The sequence below is a fragment of the Lepidochelys kempii genome, chromosome 6 (genome assembly GCF_965140265.1).
Source record: "Lepidochelys kempii isolate rLepKem1 chromosome 6, rLepKem1.hap2, whole genome shotgun sequence".
NCBI lineage: Eukaryota > Metazoa > Chordata > Testudines > Cheloniidae > Lepidochelys > Lepidochelys kempii.
Genome location: NC_133261.1, coordinates 16,834,130 through 16,853,532, shown reverse-complemented (window position 1 = coordinate 16,853,532; position 19,403 = coordinate 16,834,130). Strand labels below are relative to the sequence as shown.

The 19,403-nt window shown below is 51.9% G+C and overlaps 1 protein-coding gene across 1 annotated transcript in view; it reads right to left on the bottom strand.

The window, feature by feature from the left end:
* MYRF (myelin regulatory factor) overlaps nucleotides 1–19,093 on the bottom strand; it is a 105,959-nt gene extending 86,866 nt beyond the window's left edge. The window contains exon 1 of the mRNA XM_073346947.1: nucleotides 18,692–19,093. Within this exon, the coding sequence (XP_073203048.1) occupies nucleotides 18,692–18,737 (46 nt within the window). The 5' untranslated portion in view covers nucleotides 18,738–19,093. The remainder of the gene's footprint in view (nucleotides 1–18,691) is intronic.
* Between the last annotated feature and the right edge of the window lie 310 nt (nucleotides 19,094–19,403).

Here is a 19,403-nt window from a genome sequence, read left to right as displayed (position 1 = left end):
CCACTCCCCAAATTGTGTGTCATCTGCAAACTTTATCAGTGTTTTCTTCCAGGTCACTAATAAAAAATGTTAAATAGCATAAGGCCAAGAATCAATCCCTGTGGGACTCCAGTAGAAACATACCAGCTCAATGAGGAGTCCTCATTAACAGTTACATTTTGAGACTTATCGGTTAGCCAGCTTTTAATCCATTTAATGTTTGACATGTTATTTTACATCAGTCTAGTTTTTTAATCAAAATGTCATGTGATACCCAGTCAAATGCCTTACAGAAGTCTAAGTCTATTACATCAACCCTATTAACTGGACCAACCAAACTTGTAATCAAAAAATAAAAAAAGGTGTTAGTCTGACAGGATCTATTTTCCATAAACTCATGTTGATCGGCATTAATTAAATTACCCTCCTTTAAATCTTTATTCATCGAGTCCCATATCAGCCACTCCATTAAGTTACCTGGGATCGATGTCAGACTGACAGGCCTATAATTGCCTGGGTCATCCCATTTACCCTTTTAAATACTGGCGCAAGATCAGCTTTCTTCCAGCCTTCTGGAACATCCCCAGTGTTACTGAAAAATCAACATTAACCATCCAGCGAGCTTCTCAGCCAGCTCTTCTAAATTCTTGGGTGCAAGTTCTCCGGACCTGCTGATTGTAAAACGAGACATGATCTAAACATCCTTGGAGCAAGATGACACACATCTGAAGATTAGTGACATAAGGACTAAGAGCTTAGTTGTCTTGTTCTGTGCTTAGTTGGCTGGTTTTTGTTCACATGCTCAGAATCTATCTGATCCCCATATGTGGAGTCAGAAGGGAATTTTCCCCCAGTCAGATTGGAAGTGACCTTCGGAGGGTTTCAACATCCTTTGTGGCATAGAGTGCAGGTCACCTGCTGGGATTAACTGGGTGTGTCTCACAATCAATTTCCTGCCATTGCTGGGGACTTGGTGCATCTCAGTCCCTCCTGTTCTCTTCCTGTGGAACATGATAGTTTAGTCTCCTGTGGGCTGCAATACTTTGGTCTAATTTCAGTTACTGGGTTTAGCATGCAAGTACTGGGTGGTGGTGGTGGCCTGTGTCAGATTAGCTGATTTGGTGGTCCCTTCTGGCCTTAAACTCTATGACGCTATCACACAGACCTCTGTGCTCTGGTAAGCTCTCCAGTGGGTTGCACATGCCCTGAACTAGAACCATTTAACAAAGTTAAAATTGGTTCGGGAAAGTATCCCCCAACCCTACTTCCAGTGACCCATTCTCTACCCATCCCAATCTCTATTCCCTTTGATGAGCCCACAATCCATTATCCAAACCCACATCCCACCTGTTCTCCAGCCCAACCTCCCTGTCCTGCTCACCTGATACTAATACTATCTTCAAACCTCTTCTCCATTTCCACCTGAAACCCCCTGCTGCCACACACCATGGACGCTTCTCTGAACCCGGAAGGCCCTTCCTCATGGGCTTTCACTGCAGACAAGTTACACCCCAGAGCAGCCTTCTCAGAGTTGATGGGTTCACGCACTCTGGCTCTTCAAGTCATGTGCTGCACCTGGTCCCTGCAAAGACTTGTCTCCATTGCCAGTGAAACTTGTCTTCTTCCAAAGATCCACCCCATTCAGAGCTACAATTTCTCTCTTCCAAAGGCCCATCAGTTGCACTGGGTTCTTCCAAAAAAGCATTTCCCCAATCTTAGATTTCCTTGATCTCTTCCAGCATCACCTGGTCTCTTTCATGGCCGTCAGTGGTGGGCAATGTTCCCTGGCTCTTGTGGTTTAGGGCTGAATGAGAAGACAAGCCTAATGGGCCATACCTTTCCCAAGATGCTGTGTGGAGAATAACAGACGGAGGAAAGGCACAGCAAGTTCACTGGAGAAAACTCAAATTTCCCTTCATCCCACTGCACCTCCCTGGGTGATATATATGGAGGTTAATCCTCACGTTTCCCTCCAGAGCTTGAAACATGCTAGGGAAGTGAGCAGAGATCTATTCTTCTTGCAGGACAAATGACATTAGGAAACATATTCAAATGACAACACTGCTGTCCAAGGTACTGGGAGTGTAACCGCTTTAGAGGCCACATCCTCCCTGCACTTCTCTCACTACTGTACAAGCATCACGTGAGAGGCAAATACAGTTTCCCACAGTGCTCTTCAATATAACAGTCTATTATTAACCAGATAGCACTCATATTTGGGGACATGCCAATGGGCCAGTCAACCACACCCACCCAAGCCAACAGGGCATTCCTCTTCTGTTCTCCAGTTTCCCAGATATCCCCAGTCTCGAGAGCTTTGATCCATACAGCATAGCCACCCTTGATATCCCATGCTGAGAATAACTTCCTAGATCATGGGCACCTTCTTAATTATTTATATTATGCTAGTACCTAGAGGCCTGAGCCAAGATGGAGGGCCCATTGTGAAGTGAGCTGTTCAAACACAGAGTGAGACGGTCCTTGCCCCAAAGAGCTGACAATCTTAATCAACAAGACAAAGATCAAAAGGAGAGAGAGAGCCACAGGGAGGTGAAGTGTCTTGCCCAATGTCACAAAGCAAGTCAGTGTCAGAGCCAGGAACAGACCCAGACCAGATCTCTGGGTCCCAGTCCTCTCAACTCCCTTGCCTCCCTCTTTGAGATATAACACAGAGCATACAGGGGGCTGGTTACAGGGGCTGAGGCTGACAAGATCAAGGATCCTACTCACACAAAGTCTCCTCCAGAGACCCCGTGCTGAGAACATGATTGTCCAGGGAGTCAGGAGCCCTGGCTGCCCGTTGAGCTCTATGTTCTTGTTTGAAACATTATTATTGTTTTAAAGAAAGCCTAGTTTGAAAGAAATATATAACTGTTAATCTGCATTAATCCTCCTGTGACTTCTCCACCTTCCCCCAAGCTAACGCTGGGGCTCCTGTCCCACGCAGCCATGCCACCATGGGTTGTGATCCCAGCAGCTCTCACGAGGTTGGGCCACGACAGAACTTGGATCTTTAAAGGTTCCGTAAAGACCGATTCAGAAGGAGATGGTCTTCTCTGTGAATGCCCCAGCATGGGGCTATAATATTTTTCAGATGAGCTCTCAAACCATGGTCACACATGATCAAAAATCCCATGGGTCTTTTAGCAGGAACACGGGTATTAACCTCAATGTCTTGGATAAATTCCAATTGCAGTAAATACCACCCACATTTTCATGAATTCCCCCCTCAGTTTTAGTATTATTCAGGCCAATGTTACACAAGAGGGCAGACTAAATGATTTAATGGTCCTCTTTGGGCTTAAAAATCTAGGAAACTTCACAACTTCTTTGTTTAAAGAAGAGACATTTTCAAGATAAAAAACCACACACAGCAGAACTTTGCTAAAAAATTCATCGCCAGTTATGGAATTTTGTGAATTTTCAGGTAAGCAAATGGGGGAAAGAAAGTACACAAGGGATATGAACTCACAAACTGGACTTTGCTCAATTATTTTAGCAACGTAGCTAAGTTTTAATTATTTGTGACACTCCCTAGTTAAGTGTGTACAGCTAGAGGGGAAGGCTGGTCTTGTGGTTAAGACACCCAGGAGATGTAGGTTCAATTCCAAGCTCAGTTGCTGACTCCCTTGGGGAGCCTTAGTTCACCAACTGTAACATGGAAATAATCATCTTTCCTTTCCTCCCCCGCTTTGTCCACAGGGCTGGCCCTAGATATTTTGTCACCCAAGACGGAAAATGTTTCCAGAGCCACCCCGCCCCCCAAGAGCACAGGCGAAAAAACTCAGGGATTTGGACCCCTGCCCAGAGAGGCCACCCCAGTGGCCAGTCCTGTTTGTCCAGCTTGTCTATATGGATTGTATGCACTTCAGGGGAGGGACTGTCTCTTACTGTGTGTTTGTCCAGCACCTCACATAATGGGACCCTGATCTCAGGTGCAGGCTCTAGTCACCACCACAGCACAAATCATAGCAAGGAGTAACATGAGACGTCACAACAGCTCTTGGATATTAGACCTCTAATGGAGAAGCGCGTTCAGAGCTCTCTCAGTAAATCCAGAGGAATTGGGTTTGTGAACCAGCAGAGTGGGAATTAGTGGGGTTCTCGTGTATTTTGAAAAACATCCTGACCCATTTGACCAACAGCTTGATTCAAATGGAAAGAACTTTTACAAGGCTAGGGGCCCAATCCTGCAAAGCCATCGTCTTCAACGGGTTTCTTCGCATGAATAACATTTCCTCCTGTAAGTAATTTGCAGCACTGGACCCTAACTTCCTTTGCACTCCCTGCTGCTCTTTGTTTAGTTGCTGAACTTCGCTCAGCCTGAGCAGCAAAACAAGATGAATCAGTTCCACTTTCTAGTGCCCGTCAGTTCCTACTCTCTGGTTCTCAGACACTAGCTCAGTGCTGCTGTGTCTGGGTTTCCAGCACTGCACGGAGAATGTTTAAATACAATAAATCTTTTTTTTTTTTTCATTTAAAGATATTATAATGAAAACTTTCCAGTCCTTATGTTATGGTCAGATCCTCAAGGGTTGCAAATCAGCATAGTTCTGTTGGTTTCAAGGGAGTTACGCCAATTGACATCAGCTGCGGGAGCCGTCCACAATCCTGAGTCTAAACTGATTGACAGAGTCCCCTCAGGTTTCCTAAACCCAATGATTGTGGTCACCCCCAAAGGCCTTGCACTCTCTCGAACCAGTGTGGCCCCACAAAGAATGGCAACAACAGAAGCTCTAGCATACACAGGGTGCTTCTACCACAAGGCGACCATGAGAAGAATGGCTGTGCCTGGACTACACTAACTCTGCTACCACTGACAATTCCCAGCGCAGACGCACCTAAAACGATCGTCTCCTTCGCCTCGAAATATTCCTTGGGACGATCAGAACCGTGGTGCCCGAGATAGGACTCCCCAGATGCGTGCCTGTAAGAGCATCCTGGAAGCCAAGATCCCAAGCCAGAGGAACCCAGCTCTCAACAAGAGCAGAACTTCCGTGGGGCAAATCAGCACATCTCTAATTATAAATTCTCCCTCTTGACTCTTGGGCAATCACGTCGCTCCCCTTTGTGAGTCCCTCCAGCAGCTCCCCCATCAACACCACATCTAGCTCAAAATTTTCATCCTGGCCTTCCAAACTCTATGCAGCTCGGCCCTTCCCCACCTTGGTTCTGACTATGCCATCCTCACTCCCAGGGCGGTACCTGTCTCAATGGCCCATTTATTGCTTCCTACCCTTCTCTATGCACATCGCCACGCTGCCCCTCCGCATGGGACCCACCCACCCCTCTCCCCCCGTTCCAGAAACTCATTTCTCCTAGAACCTCCACAGGAAACAAGTTTAGGATTAAAACAGAAGAAGAACCCCACCCCCCCATGCCTAAGATTTGCCAGTGGATCGCACCTGTGGTTTAACCTGTAGCTGCTGCTCCTTAGGGTAAGGATTGCCTTTTTCCGCGCAGCGCTCAGTGCCAAAGACGTTCTATTGGCATGCCACAAATAATGAAAGACCCCTAATGGCCCCAATTCAGCACAGCATTTAAGCACATGCTTTACTTTAAGCAGCTGCGTAATCCCCATTGAAGTCAAAGGGGCACATACCATGGCTCATTCCCATCCAGAGAGCCCTCCTGTGGCAATACAGGCAAGTCCTGCCCCACCCTCCCCTACAGTGCCTGGTGCCAACTACATTGCCCATCTTCTCACATATCAGACTGACCGTTACCACCTCTCCAGGGACAGAAATGTCCCACTCAGAGCCCAGTTCAAGTCCTGCGTCCGGGCATAATGTATTGGTATAACAGCAACCACCAGCTGATCCCTCTTAAAACAGACAATTCCTGAAATGCCACAGTAAGATAGGTTAGAATGCAGCAGTGCTCCATCCCCACTCCAGGGCCCCATTCTCCAGGCTGCCCACCCAAGAGTGAACTGCTCCACTCCCCTGGTCCTCTGGCCCTGTTCCAGGGCCCCATTCTCCAGGCCACCTGAGAGCGAACAGTCCCTCTTTTTCAATTCCTGGGCCCCTATTCCAGGGCCTCTGGCAATTCTCCAAGCCTTCTGCAACACTTCTCCTGCAGCCCTCAACTCAGGGCTTCGGCAGGAGGGCTCCCACCCCCCAGACTCCTTTTCCTACAAGTCCTGCTCGCCTTTTTCTCATGGGAACCTCTCTGAACAATCAACCCTCTTTTTGGGGGGCTCAACTGCCCTGACTGAGCAGGTTCTTCCTTTTTACCTAGGAGCTTGCATATGAATGTTCTACTGGCCGGGCTCCCCAGCTCCAGCCAGTTCTCGCCAACTGCTCTCATCAGTCCTCTCTGTGCGCCAGCTCTCTTCATTGCCAGCTCTCAGGCCTCATGCAGCTCTTTCCAGGCATCTCTCACCGCGTTCCCTGCTGCCCTTTCTTGTTCCCCATTCTCATATACTGCCTGGGCCTGTATAGAGGACAGACGTCCTCTACCAGGGCCTGCTGGGAGGCAACTAACCAGTCACAGGTGAACGGGTCCTGTTCCCTCTTAAAGGGGCCAGTCACCTTGTGACAGGGCATAAGCACACGTTTAAGGGCTTTGCTTTATCAGTGCCAATCACAGCCATTTGTCAGAAAAGAAAAGCTCAAGGAACAAGCTGGTAGATTGATTGATTGACTCTTTATCTAGGTTGCCACTGATTGGCTGATTTGTATTTTGTAAAGAGGCATCAAGAGATTAAAAACCATTTATCTGGAGATTACTATTAGCAACACCTAAGATTATTACAGCTAAGCAGTTACTAAAGATTAAATTTAAATTCTCTTCATTATTTGCATTTCAGTAGCACCTAGAGGCTGCAGGGAAGATTGGTGCCCTATTGTGCAGGGTGCTGTACAAACACATTGCAGCAGATAGGCCCTGTCCCAAGCAGCTTACTGACTGACAAGACAGACAACGATCAGAAGGGGACACGACTTCCCAAGGTTACCCAGCATCCCTGAACTGGGATTGGCAAAGGAGCCTTCAGGACTGAGACTCCCAGCTCTCATTCACTGTGGGCATTTAACTCTCTTAGGTTCTTTTGGAAGACCCAGGACAGTGGCTTATCCCCTTGGCCATGCTGCCTCTACAGCTCCTCTCCTCCATCAATTGCTATATGTTTGCTTTGCAACAACAAAACCAGCCTAGTCGATCTGACACTTCGACTCTCATACAGTAGCCCAGTGCTGCAATGTTAGGGTTGCACACTCTGTGGGGAAGGTTTAAATCTCAACAAAAAGTTTTTCCATTGGTGTTTTTTTTAAAGGAATCATAGATTCCAAGGCCAAAAGGGACCTCGAATCTTGGGGTCCCCACATTTTGGATAGTATGTACATGTCAGCATGCCTTTAGGCCCCTCCACGCTGCTCCTGCTGAATTTATACCCAAGCAGCATGTTGTTTTCAATCCTGTCTCCTTTTTGTTCTTACTCTTAGGGTAGCTTGCAGATAACTATGGTAAATGAATGGAATAAAAGCATCCACCTGCCCCAATGAAGTGGAAAAGAGTTACAACAGATATGGAGAGAGAAAAGGAGGAAGTCAGGGAGGTGGGAGAGATGATGGGAAAGAGGGGTGGACGGACAGAGTGGGAGGAGAGGCTGAAAGATAGGGAAAGGGAGCAGTGGTTGGTGGAGGGTTAGACAAGGTGAAGCCTTTGGCTCATGTACCGCTGCTCATCTGCTGGAATTTACACTTCCCCCACAAATCACAGAACTGAACAAATGAGGCCATTTAATAATCCATCCCATGTGTTTCTAGTCGCCCACATGAAGAGCAGCCCACGTCACCATCCCAGGAGCCAGGTTAGTGCCCTGCCCTGCCCTCACTCGCTTTTCCACACCGCTTGCCATTTGTGTTTTGCAACCATGGCCAGCCACTCTCTTGGGACTTGCAGTTCTGCCCCAGAGATCTCTCTCCCGCCATCTTAGGTAAAGATATCATAAAGTTCAGCAAGATAAGTACCCGGCTCGAGGTGTCACGTTACACTCCTTCTACAGGAGGGAAGCCCTCCGCTCAGACACACCCTTCATTATCGCTCTCCAGTGCATGCTACAGGGGGAACTCCTGTTCAGCCAGGCACCCCACCACCATCATGTATGACAGATCCCCCTACCAGGCCCTACCCATTCAGACAGCCCTGGTTCGCAAGTGTGCACTAGGAAGCCACTCCGCCGCAGTCAGCAGAGAGCAACCTAGGGATAGAGGAGAGGGAGTTACCCAGGGGACAGGCCAATGGGTCCCAGCCAGCAAGGGGCACTGCGTAGAAAGGAAAGGGGGTGGAGAAGCCACCTTTATAATGAGATGTGTCCATGGGAATCCTTTCCCTATTCCTGCTAAGAGCACACCTTACCCCCTGGAGCGCGCTGTCCTCCTGCGGTCTCTCCCCCTTATCTAGGGGGCTGCTCTTGCCTCGCTGGTTACACCCATCAGTTTGTCTTTGCCGGGAAGAGACAGGAAGGAGGTGTTTGCCCAGGTCTGTCTCCCATGAAGGATGCTGCCCAGAGATGACTAGTGCTAAGAGCTGGCACAAGGGAGGGGCACCCAATGGGGAATTACAGGTTGGGCTCAATCAGTCCTGCGCTGGGCTCCTGTTTGTGTCTCCAGAGAGCTGCTCCCCATTCCCTGGCAGTGCACGCATTGAGTTAATCATTGCTCAGATCCATTTAGCTCATTGGGGTTCTTATCAGACAGCGCAAAGTCCAAGGGCAAGGCCCAGTCAATCAAGAGCAGGGAGTTACCCAGCATGCTGTGCAAGGCAGCCACCCCACAGCTTTCCTCGCTGGATGCATGACAAATGGCATACCACACTGGGAGTTTCCAATGGGGTCTACCCCCAGGGTCACCTGAGCTGTGGGCCAACAAGGGTATTGCCCTAGGGTTCTTCAGCCAGAGAGGAGACAGGCAGCACAGGGGAAGGGACACACCAGTTACAGCCCTGAACTCCATGGGCCCCTTGTTTAGAATAGAGAGTCTATAAGTCCATGGGGGGGGGGGGCGGGCAGGGGCCCTGCACACACAGGGTCAGCCCCAGCTGGGCATATCAGCCATGGCCCAAGCCCAGGACAGGGAGATTCTAGGAGGATACCATTTTTCTCTCTCTCCCTTTAAAATGCATCTGCTGTCTGTATTTCCAGCTACACGGTCAGGTGTAGAAGAAACACCAGGACAGAATGAAGCAGAGGAGAGGAGCCAGCCCCGGCCCTAGGGTGGGGAGAGCTCCCCAGGAGGAGCAGCTACTGACCTAGGGCCAGATTAGTCGCAGACGGAGCCTCCACAGCACTTCTGGGCAATGAACAGACCAAGGGTGTAACAGCCCTAGAGTTACACTCCGGATGAATATGGCCCAAGAACCCTGGCGACCTCCCTGCTCTAGCAAAGCAGAGCAAAGGGCTAAGAGAGGCCTCATCACAGCCAGCAAGCCAGTCACAAACACTGACTGCACATAAGCCAGACAGAAAAGTGGCCACCAAACCACACGAGTGGAGCCTTTGTGGAGCAGGCATAGCCACCAGGACCAGGAGTGGGCTCAAGGGCTGCCAGCCAGGCACCAAGCCTTTCCCCTCTCACTGGGTCCAATCCAGCCCCAGCTCAGAGGTGACTACGAGGTATACCTGTGTGATACTTTTACAGTGCCATGAACTCAGTGACCTCAGCCTACTTCCAAAGAGATCGGTGTCTGGGTCGCAAAGCCCACTCTATCCAGTACTTGTTGGCAGCCTCACCGTTGACGGTTGGAGCAGAGAAGCCAAAAGCTGATTGTGGCCGATGACCAAACTTCCTGCTCCCCTTAGGCCTGAGCCCCCTAGGAACACACCTGGCAAGGGGCAGCCTGGAAGGGGAAGAGGCACTTGTGGATACAGCAGACTTCATTCTCCTGGGTTGTTGGTGCACAAAGCCCTCTCAGAGACACCATGTGAGAGAGACTCCGGCACAGGCCACATGGTGAGCTGGGGACAAGGAGCGTACCAGCCAATGGCGCCCCTGCTTCTGTTCCCGGATGGACGGTGGGCACTCCCTGCTTGATCGCCAAATCCTGTTCCATGAATGCTTGACACAAACCCACCTCAGCCCCAGGGATGCCCACCAACAGCTCATGGCAGCTATCTGAATATTCATCCTCCCAGCTGGGCGATAGGTCGCTTTGGTCACCTGCTATTGTCTATGCCCCCTCATTGGGCGACTCACACTTTTATAAACTAGGAAGAGGGCTCCGACGAGCGGCTTCTGGTTCAGACCAGCCCACAGTGCGTCCGCAAGGCTTCTGCTTCCCACCAACCACCTGGTACGCGAGCATTCACTGAGATGAATGCTCCTGGGGAAGGGCTGCAGGCACCGTCGGAGCAAAATGCTCAGGGTGGCTTCCTCGCAGGGTTTGGCCAGCTCTGGAGATGCTGACAAGACCAGAGGGCATCTCCATTCTCCAGGGGCTCGCCAGACCAAGCAAAGGGGAAACGCAGTGCATCAAGGCCCTGATTCCCCATCAGGCTTCTCAGTGGAATAACCAGCACCCCAGTTCAGTTCAACCCCTGCCCTTCTGCCTCAAATTGCCCTGAGATGCAATTCACAAGGCAGGACCTGATCCTTCACCCCACAGCAGGGCAGAGGGAATCACAGCTGGTGCCTGCTGCAGCTGCCTACAAACGAATGAATGGTGAAGGGACCATGCCCAGGTGCACCGTTGCTCAAATCTTACTAACCAGCTCCGAGGGATGCAATCCTTAAAAGCCAGGCTCACTCCAACCAGCATCCTGGCCATTCCTCACCAGCACACCCCCCCCCCGACATTGGGAGGAGCCCTCCCCTCTAACAACCTCAGCCACTGATGTGTCCCCTTCAGTCAGGGACTCCCAGTCCCTGGCAGGACTCCATTTGTGCCACTGGCAGCCACCACCTCCAGCTGCCAACTCCCACTGGCCACCAGCCGGGGCCTTCTCCAGCCAGCACTCCCAGCCACCTGGGCCAGAACAGAAGCCCACATCGGGAAGAACTTGCGGCAAAGAATGTCTCAGACCCTGGTCACCCGAACTCCAGAGGGAACCTCTGTGGGCATTAGCACATGTTGCTCTTTCTGAATCGCAGCACCCAGAATAACCCCGAGCTCCTCATCAACCCTAAGCCCCTCCAGGATCTACTCCCAGCCCTCGTACATCCTCACCAACAGCTCTGCCCTTCTCTCACTTCCTCTTCCCTTCTCCCCTCCCCCATGTTCTCAGCCCCAGGGAAAGAGGAGCCCATATGGCACAGGTGAGGGGCAGTGGGCTGCACCTGGGGAAGCACTGCCAGAACTGTGAGACCCTGGATGGGGGAGCAGGTTGTTCTGTGTTGGGCTCACACCTGGTAGCAGGATGTGGCCATGGTTCCTGGGAGCCTTCTCCTTCCATCCTCCCAAGACAGGCCACAGCTGCTATCTCCCTCTGTGCCTGGGACCAAGGCTGGCATTCAGTGGGTGCTGGGTTCCTCCCTCTCCCCTGCAGGGGGCCTGGAAAGGGGGCTATGCTCACCAGTGGCCTCAAATTGCCCGCTCTCCTCTGGGACCGACATGTAGATCCAAAGCAGACAGGTGGGCAGGGGAAGTCAGATGGCAAGAGAGAGGAGAACAGACAGGCAGACAGAGAGGAAAACTGCACAGTGGAAGGGCCGTAGGAAGCTACCTGCTCGGATCCAGCGCATCCTGAGTGCGGGTGACAACGGATGTCACGCTCCAGCGTCCCCGCTCTCCTCCTCGGTCATCCCGCTGTCTCACTCGGCTTGTGTGGACCCCAGCACTGCTGCTGGCTGGGTTTTCTATTCTCTCTGCGAGGGGTGGGGGGCCAAGAAGGCCGGGAGGCTGCCACCTCTGCGCAGCGCCTCACTCTAACAGGCACCCTCCAGGATTTGGGTCTGCGGGGGGATTACCGAAAGGGCTGGTCATGTGTTTGTGCTGTACCAGCTTCCCCAGGGCTGTTCTGTCACAGGCTAACTCTGCTCAGCGAAATTCTCCACACAAAGCCTCTTAGCTTCCTGCCCGCAACAAACAGCCCCTAGCGAGACAGCCACCCTGCGGGGCCACTGTCCCCCATCCTCCTCCACGCAAGCATGGCTGAGCTGGACACCAGCCCCGGAGCAGATGTGTCCTGCATTCGGAGCGGGTGACCCACCAGCTCTCCTGGGGGGCGGCGAGGGGCTTTCGGCAGTCACGCACAGGCCAGAGCACCCTGCGGTTCCCCACTCAGTGTCTGCACCCCAACTGGCTGAGGTGTGATTCCCCAGGGAAAGCTCTCCTCAGAAATGGCAGCAGCGGGGAGTACTCAGAGGAAGCCAGTGGCAAAGGCTGAGGGGCAGCGGCATGGCTGAGCCAGCAAGCCCTGAGGCCTGGACAGCAGCGCAGCTGAGCTGGCAAGCCCAGTAACCAGGGCTGAGGAGCGTTTGTGAAGCCCTGTTCCTGGATAAATGCAGAGCACCTGCTGGTGTTCAGTATATGGGGCTCTTCCCTCTGAGTCAGGAATGACCCAGCCCCACAGCATAGCCCTACGAGATCCTGGTCTGCTGGAGGGGCCATCTTCCAAACGAGACATCAAACTGAGGCTCTGATCTCTTATGGTCATGAGAGACCCTCACAAGAGGAGGGGTATTAATCCTGTTTTCTGGGCAAATTTCAATTCAAATAATTATGTTCCGCCAACAAAATGCTCCCTACATTCTTAATTAGATACAGCATCATGGTCAGTTCCTGTCCCAAACTCATATGAAACGTTGCTGTGTGAGCTAAAAGCTGCCACATTCCACCCCAGAGGTGGCTGCATTTCAGTGATGTGGGAAATGACCCCTACTAAATATACTAAAGTCCTTTGGGAGCCAGCTGGATGAGAGGTGCGGCAGAGATGCAAGCTCCCTGCAGTCCTCTCCCTGCTCTGGTCTCACCTCCAAGCACCACCCCACCCCTCTCCATGGAAAATTCTGCATCACCACTCCCATTCCCACAGCCACCTTTCCTTTGCACAGGGCGGTGGGGAGGATTTCAGAGCCGGGGCACTCTGAGGCTGTGGCGTCAGACGTACAGGGTCACGGATTCAGCCTATATCCATGTTCACGACACTTCAGCAGTATTGCCTCTGCCTCCTACACAGCATCCCTGCCTGGTGTCTAGGCATGCAGCCTCCAGCTTCCACCCTGGAGGCCCCAGGCCTGAAGTCCCTTTGCTCCCACTATGATAACCCATTTGTGCGAGTTCTGTCACAGGAGACCCCCAAACTGTCCATCTGGGTCCCATCATAAGCCCCCTCACACCCCTGTAGTCCTCAAATCAGCTTCTCTCTGGCTCCTTTGGGACCCCTCAGTCACACCCTCACAACACCCTGGTGGGGCAGGAACCTGAAACTACCGCCTGTCTTGAGAGGCCTCCCTATAGGCTCACTAACAATGAGCCAGATCCTCAGCAGACAGAAATCAGCCAAGCTCCAATCACTTGAGTGGGGATGCTTTGCCCCAGCCGGGGACCCAGTGGTGGGGTGGAATTCTGCTCCATCTTTCTTCAAAGACCAACTGATTTTTGCTCACCCCTTGTGTGACTGCTTATTGTTCCACTGCATTACCCAGTCTACATGGAAACATTAGGGTGACACAGACACAGCACTCAGGAGGTGTGAAAAATTCACACCCCTGTGCACCGCAGCTATGCCGGCCTAACTCCGGTGTAGACATGGCCACGCTGACCTAGCTACTGCCACCCAGAGAGGTGGATTATCTACGGTGACAGAAAAAACCCTCCGTCACTGTGGGAAGCATCTACACTATGGCTCTCCAGCAGCATGGCTGCAGTGGTGTAGCTGTGCGGCTGTATTAGCTATAGTGCAGACATGCCAACATGCCAACAAAAGGATAGGGAGTGGTTAGACCAAGGGATGAGAATGGGAGTCAGTAGTTCCAGGTTCAATTGCCTGCTCTTCCCTCATCTGACCTTGGGCAAGTCACCTCAACGCTCTCTGCCTCAGTTTCCCCATCTGTAAAACAAGGATGACAGTCCTGAGCTGCCTTGCAGAGGGGCTGTGTTCTTTAATGATGTCTGGAAAGCCAGCTGAGATCCAGGATGGAAGGCACCAGAGAAGGGCACTGTCTCAGTCCCATTAATACACACACACTGACTAAACATCCACTCGCTCCCTGGTTGATAAACAACGATACACACTCACTCATTCACACTCACAGCTAAGAGATTCCTGTGACCCTTCAGGCAATGACTAACAATTCAACAGCAGGGCTAGGGCAGCCCTCGTGAGCATGCAAGCAAACACAATCAGTCTGTGTACACACACACACACACACAGGCTTGCTACACACAGAGGAACTTTACCCACTAACACCCTACAAAAAGATTTAACAGGCCAACCCTCAGACAGCTGCCAAGACGCTATCCACCCCCAGTCCTGCTTGTTCTTCCTTTTAAAGCCGCTCGGCACATCTTTCCCGATGTACATTCTTTAACTACCTCTTATCTCGTAAATTAGGCGAGAGAGAGAGGGATCCCGAATAGCTGAGCTCTTTCGTAACTGGTTCCCTCGTGTGAGTGTTAGGCAGGGAAGAAGGTAGAGTTTCTAGCAGGATGCCAGCCAAGGGTCAGGCTTTTTATACTCCCCACCTTCCCTTTGATACAAAATACAAACGCTCTAGGTAAACACTGAACACTGTGCAGAGACCAAACTTAATTCCTTTACCTTCCCCGCCAGAGCCTCCACCATCCCACTCTCTGCCGCGAGGCTTTCCATTTCCTCTGCTGCAGGCAACTCTGCTGGGTGGTAATGTGATGGGCTGTAGCAAAAACTAAGGAACAGTCAGACCCAAACAGCTAGGTTCTTTTGGACTAAGGATAGGGAAACGCCTGTCCAGAGAACCCTCAGAGCATACACTACCAACCCCAGCATCTTCCTTTCATCAGCAAAGCCTGCACCCAAACCTCCTCTAGATGCCTTCAAAGCCTCATTCAATCCAAAATCTCCTCATACCTCCCAAATCTCAGAGCAACGTCCCAAACATTTCCATTCTCTCTTTATCTCCTTTGTCTTCCCATACCTCCAAGCTCCGTGCCAAAGCAGCAAACTCCTATGGGAGAGAGATGGGTAACTCCAGTCTGACTGAAACCAGGAAATGTCTTTGAAATAAAGTCCCAGCTCCTTAGATTTTCAGACCCAAGGGGAACCAGAATCAAGCTCACACCTCACCAGCCGGGCCCAAAGCCGGGGATCTAAGGGATGTTCACACACAAGGGAATGGCTGCTTAGGCAAAATGCAAACTTAATGATGATGCTGTGATCCCAGGAAAAGCTTCTATTCCAAATGCCGTATCAACACCAGTTTAAACATGGAAAAATAACCCTTTCCCCATAGAAGATTTCAACAGTTCTCTACAGAAGGATTTTGCTATGACTAGATGTGTAAATATCAGAGGCAGCAATGTGCAGGGAACTGGACTAGCTGACCTCCCGAGGTCCCTTCCAGTTCTATGATTCTATGTCGAGCAGACTGAATATGAGGCTAGGGGTTAGGATCTCATGGGTTTTAATCCTACCTGCTTCCCAAAAGGTTGCAAGGATTAATTAGTTAACCCTTGTACAGCACTTCGAAAATATCAAGTGCTAAAAGATTATTCATAAATATGGTGGAAGTGCTAACAGCAGACTCGGATCTGGTGAGACTCAGTTTATAGTGAAGTAGAATGGACTCCTCGAATTATTTCAGCATGTTGCAATGTGCAGAAAGAAATTCCTGTTACTGTGAAATCTCCACTTACTCAGAGGGTGCTATGGAGAAAGAAAAAGGAATTCACTCTATGAGGGGAAGTCTTGATTCAAACGTGCAGCTTTCCATGGGAAGCAACAGGGATACTCAGTTTAAAGAAGTTAATTGTGTGGATATGAATCAGTCCTACAAACAGAGTTTATCCTTGTAAATGAATACACGTCTAGCATGCCGAGAAGAAACAAGGTATGTTTGTTCACCTGTATACTACCCGTCTGGAGATCACTGATCTCTCAGGACACTGAGATCCCAAGTTAAATCTGACTCCTTGCTGGAAGTCTAGCAAGATAGGCACCAACCTTTAACTCCTAATAGCTGATGATCAGTTTCACCGTTCACTCCTTCAGAACACCCTGGATAGCTGGCATGTATGAGAGAGAGAGAAAAGAATCTCCTCATCACCTCTTTCCATGGGCGGTGATCCTTTGTGCTAAAGCTTACTCCTCCATTCCCCTCTCATCCTCACCTACCACAGTGTAACAGACATGGATTAACACAACAGAACAGGATGAGCTGCCCATGGGAAACAAACTGCCATGCTGCAGGCTGCAGTGCAAACTAAGAGCTAAAATAAAAAAGTTACACAATTGAGCAACTTGCAGATGTGAAAGAAGTGTCCCGCAGCCCCGGTTTTCTTCACTTTCCATTTTCACAGGGGAAGGCAGGGGCAAGAGATTTTTAGGGTTCACCAAAAATAAATCAATCAGATGGCTCTCGAAACCCTGTGAAATATAAAACACCCCCCTGAAAGTGACAATGAGAGAAAGGCAACCAAAGTTCACTACTTCTAAATATCACACAGCACGAGTGGGACAGCCAAGGGTGGGGGGTGATGGAGCTTAGAAGCTAGGAGACTGGTGTTCAGCGGGTTGAGGATGCGGCTGGACTGGGAGTGGGGCCACCAGGAACTATGTCCAACTGGACCCCAACTGAAAACAAAGGCTGACTAGGACGCAGTTTGGTGCATGTAAGAGCCTCTAAAGCAAGGCTTCCTGCCTGGTTAATCCTGTTCCACATGGGACTCAGGATCATGACTAGAAAAGCAAGAGAATCTTTTCCTTTTGAGGAAAAGAGAGAGAGGAGCTATAAAGACAACAAAGGGAAAGATTTCACAGAAACCAGAACAGGAGAAGGAACAGAAAGAGAAGCAGCCATAGTCCAAACCATTAGATAAAGCACCTTCCATTGACCATGTATTCATTTCCCTACGATCTGGGCAGCTTCCATGGCAAACAAGCTCATCATCATTTCCTCATACAATCCCCATCCCCTTGTTCTCCGTGAATACAGTATCAGCAAGCTGCACTCCCCAAACACAGAGCGAGTGAATCTCAACAAAAATACCAGCAGGAGAGGGGCCAAACTCTGGGCTTGATCAATCGATTAATCCAGCCCTCAAGTCAATTGGCGATTATATCGTCACCAGCAACAAAAGCTCCCAGGACCTGCTATAAAAAGAGAAACTGGCTAAGATGATCCTCCATATTTTCCCTTTGCCACAGGCTCTTTGTGCAATGAGCTGAATGCAAAGTGCAGATATTCTGCACATGCACACCTGAAACGTTAGTCAGTTTCCCACTGCTGCCGTCCTTCCCCTAGGAAAGCAAGTTAGCAGAGAGCACAGGAAGGGGGCTCTTGGGGAGACTCGGGACAACTAACGAAGGGAAAGAGAAAGAGGGAAAGAGGAGAGAGAACAAGAACTGACAAAAAATGAAATGCAGAGAGACAGAGCAAAGAGAGGTGCACAAAGACAAGGCAGTGAGGAGAAACAGTGAGAGGAAAGATGAATTAAAACAAAGGTCAGAAATGGTGGCAGGGCCCCAACCGCTCCATAACCTTCATTCAACTGAGTGATTCTTAATGCAACAGTTTAACTTTACTCACTATTCAGTTATTACTAAATGGTCACGTTCTACCCTTCATCTTTGTCCAGAACCCAGCAAAAGGGGCCTGATTCTCCTCTTGTACCAACATTACACCACCATAGCTCCTCTGGCCTCAACGGAGTCACTCCTGATTCACATTGGCGTTAAAAGGAGAATAGGAGCCAAGGTCTTCTGTGGATTGCGGGGAATCTGTGTCTCTGATTGTGCAGCGCCAGCCTACGGAAGCTAATTAAAATGGTGATTTAGGCCCCAGCCCAGAATATTATTGTAGGTATTATCAATCAGAGGGACAGTTGCAGCAAAGCAGGAAGAGTTCTGTAAGGAGTCCCTTTCCAAGGGGACAGAGGGAGCAGGGGAGGGAACCTGTGCTGATGTCCTTGGTCTGGGAGCAGGGGGATCTATACTGCAAGCCATGGGGTGATGGAGATGTGCTGAGGTCCTCAGTCAAGGAGCCTGACATCCATGGCTCAGGGGACTAGTCTGGAGGCCTTTGGTCTGGAGGTGACTATAGAGGCTGGCCTGGTGCTGGGCTCCGTGTGACAGTGAAGACTACGGTGGTGGCATGTGTCTGCTGGGCGCCCGTGTCCCTGACTTGGCAGTGCTGGGACTGGCATGGCCCTGTTCAGCGGTAAGGAGGCGGCAGCTTGATGGCCTTGTCCCCGTGGTGAGCTGTGCTCACGGGGCGACGGGCAGAGCCCATGCCTAAACCCCAGTCTGGGTGTGGGGGGCTTGTGTTCAACTTCCTCCCTCTGCGGTGAGGCAGGTGCCCAGTCACGAGGGTGGCCACCGAGGCTCAGCTCCCCGCTAGGGGTGCGAGGGCTGGGGATGGGCGCCGGTCTCGCCGACCAACTTCTGTGCCCAGGTCCCTGCTTGAGGGTACAGGCGGGGGGTGGGGGGGACGGTGGCCTGCACCCAGGTCCCTGCTCGAGGTGGGTCGTGTTCTCGGGTGCCTGGGCAGACGTGTGGGATCAGTGGGGATGCGGGGGGGGGTGTCTGCGCCCCGCTCTGGCCGCGGGTCCCGGGCTGCCCACCGCGGTCTCTCACCTTCGAAGAAGCGCTGCAGAGCCTCCGTCTCATCCACCACCTCCATAGCTGGGCCATGCACCGGGCTGCCGGGCTAGTGGCCGAGCCCGCAGGGGGGCATCCCCCCGGGCACGCAGCGGGGACGCCCGGGGGCTCGGGCCGCGCAGCGCCGGCGGGGACCGGCCCCTGAGCGCTCCGGGTGCCCCGCTCCGCTCTCCCGCCTGCTCCCCGCGCCCCGGCTGACCCGGCTCCGGCGCCCCCGAGCGCGCCCCTCTGCGGAGCCCTCAGCAGCCGCCGCGGCTCCCCCCGGGGGGTGTCGGCCCCGTCCGGCCCCGGCAGCTGCCCATCGGCCTCCGAGAAACAGCAGCAGCCCTGACACTCAACTTGGGCGGCTGGCTCCGGGCGCCCTGCCCGCCGCGCGGCTCCTCCCTCCGGCCCCGCCGCTCCGCCTCCCGGCCCGGTCCGGCCCGGCCGGGCCCCTCTGCCGGCCGCCGCGGGCAATGCAAGCACCCCGCCGGGGGAGCCGGGGGCCGCTCCCTCCATGGCCCTGGGACTGTCCCGCCGCCTTGCCGGGGGCAGCCGCGCTCACCTTCCTCCCCCCACGCTCCTGCCCCCTAAGCCTGCACAGCGCCTGTCATTCCTGCTCCCCCACGGGGGCTGGGACCCTCATTCCCCCCTTCCCCGCCAGGGAGGGTTGTTGTTATTGTAGGATAGCTCTGGGAGGTCCGCACAC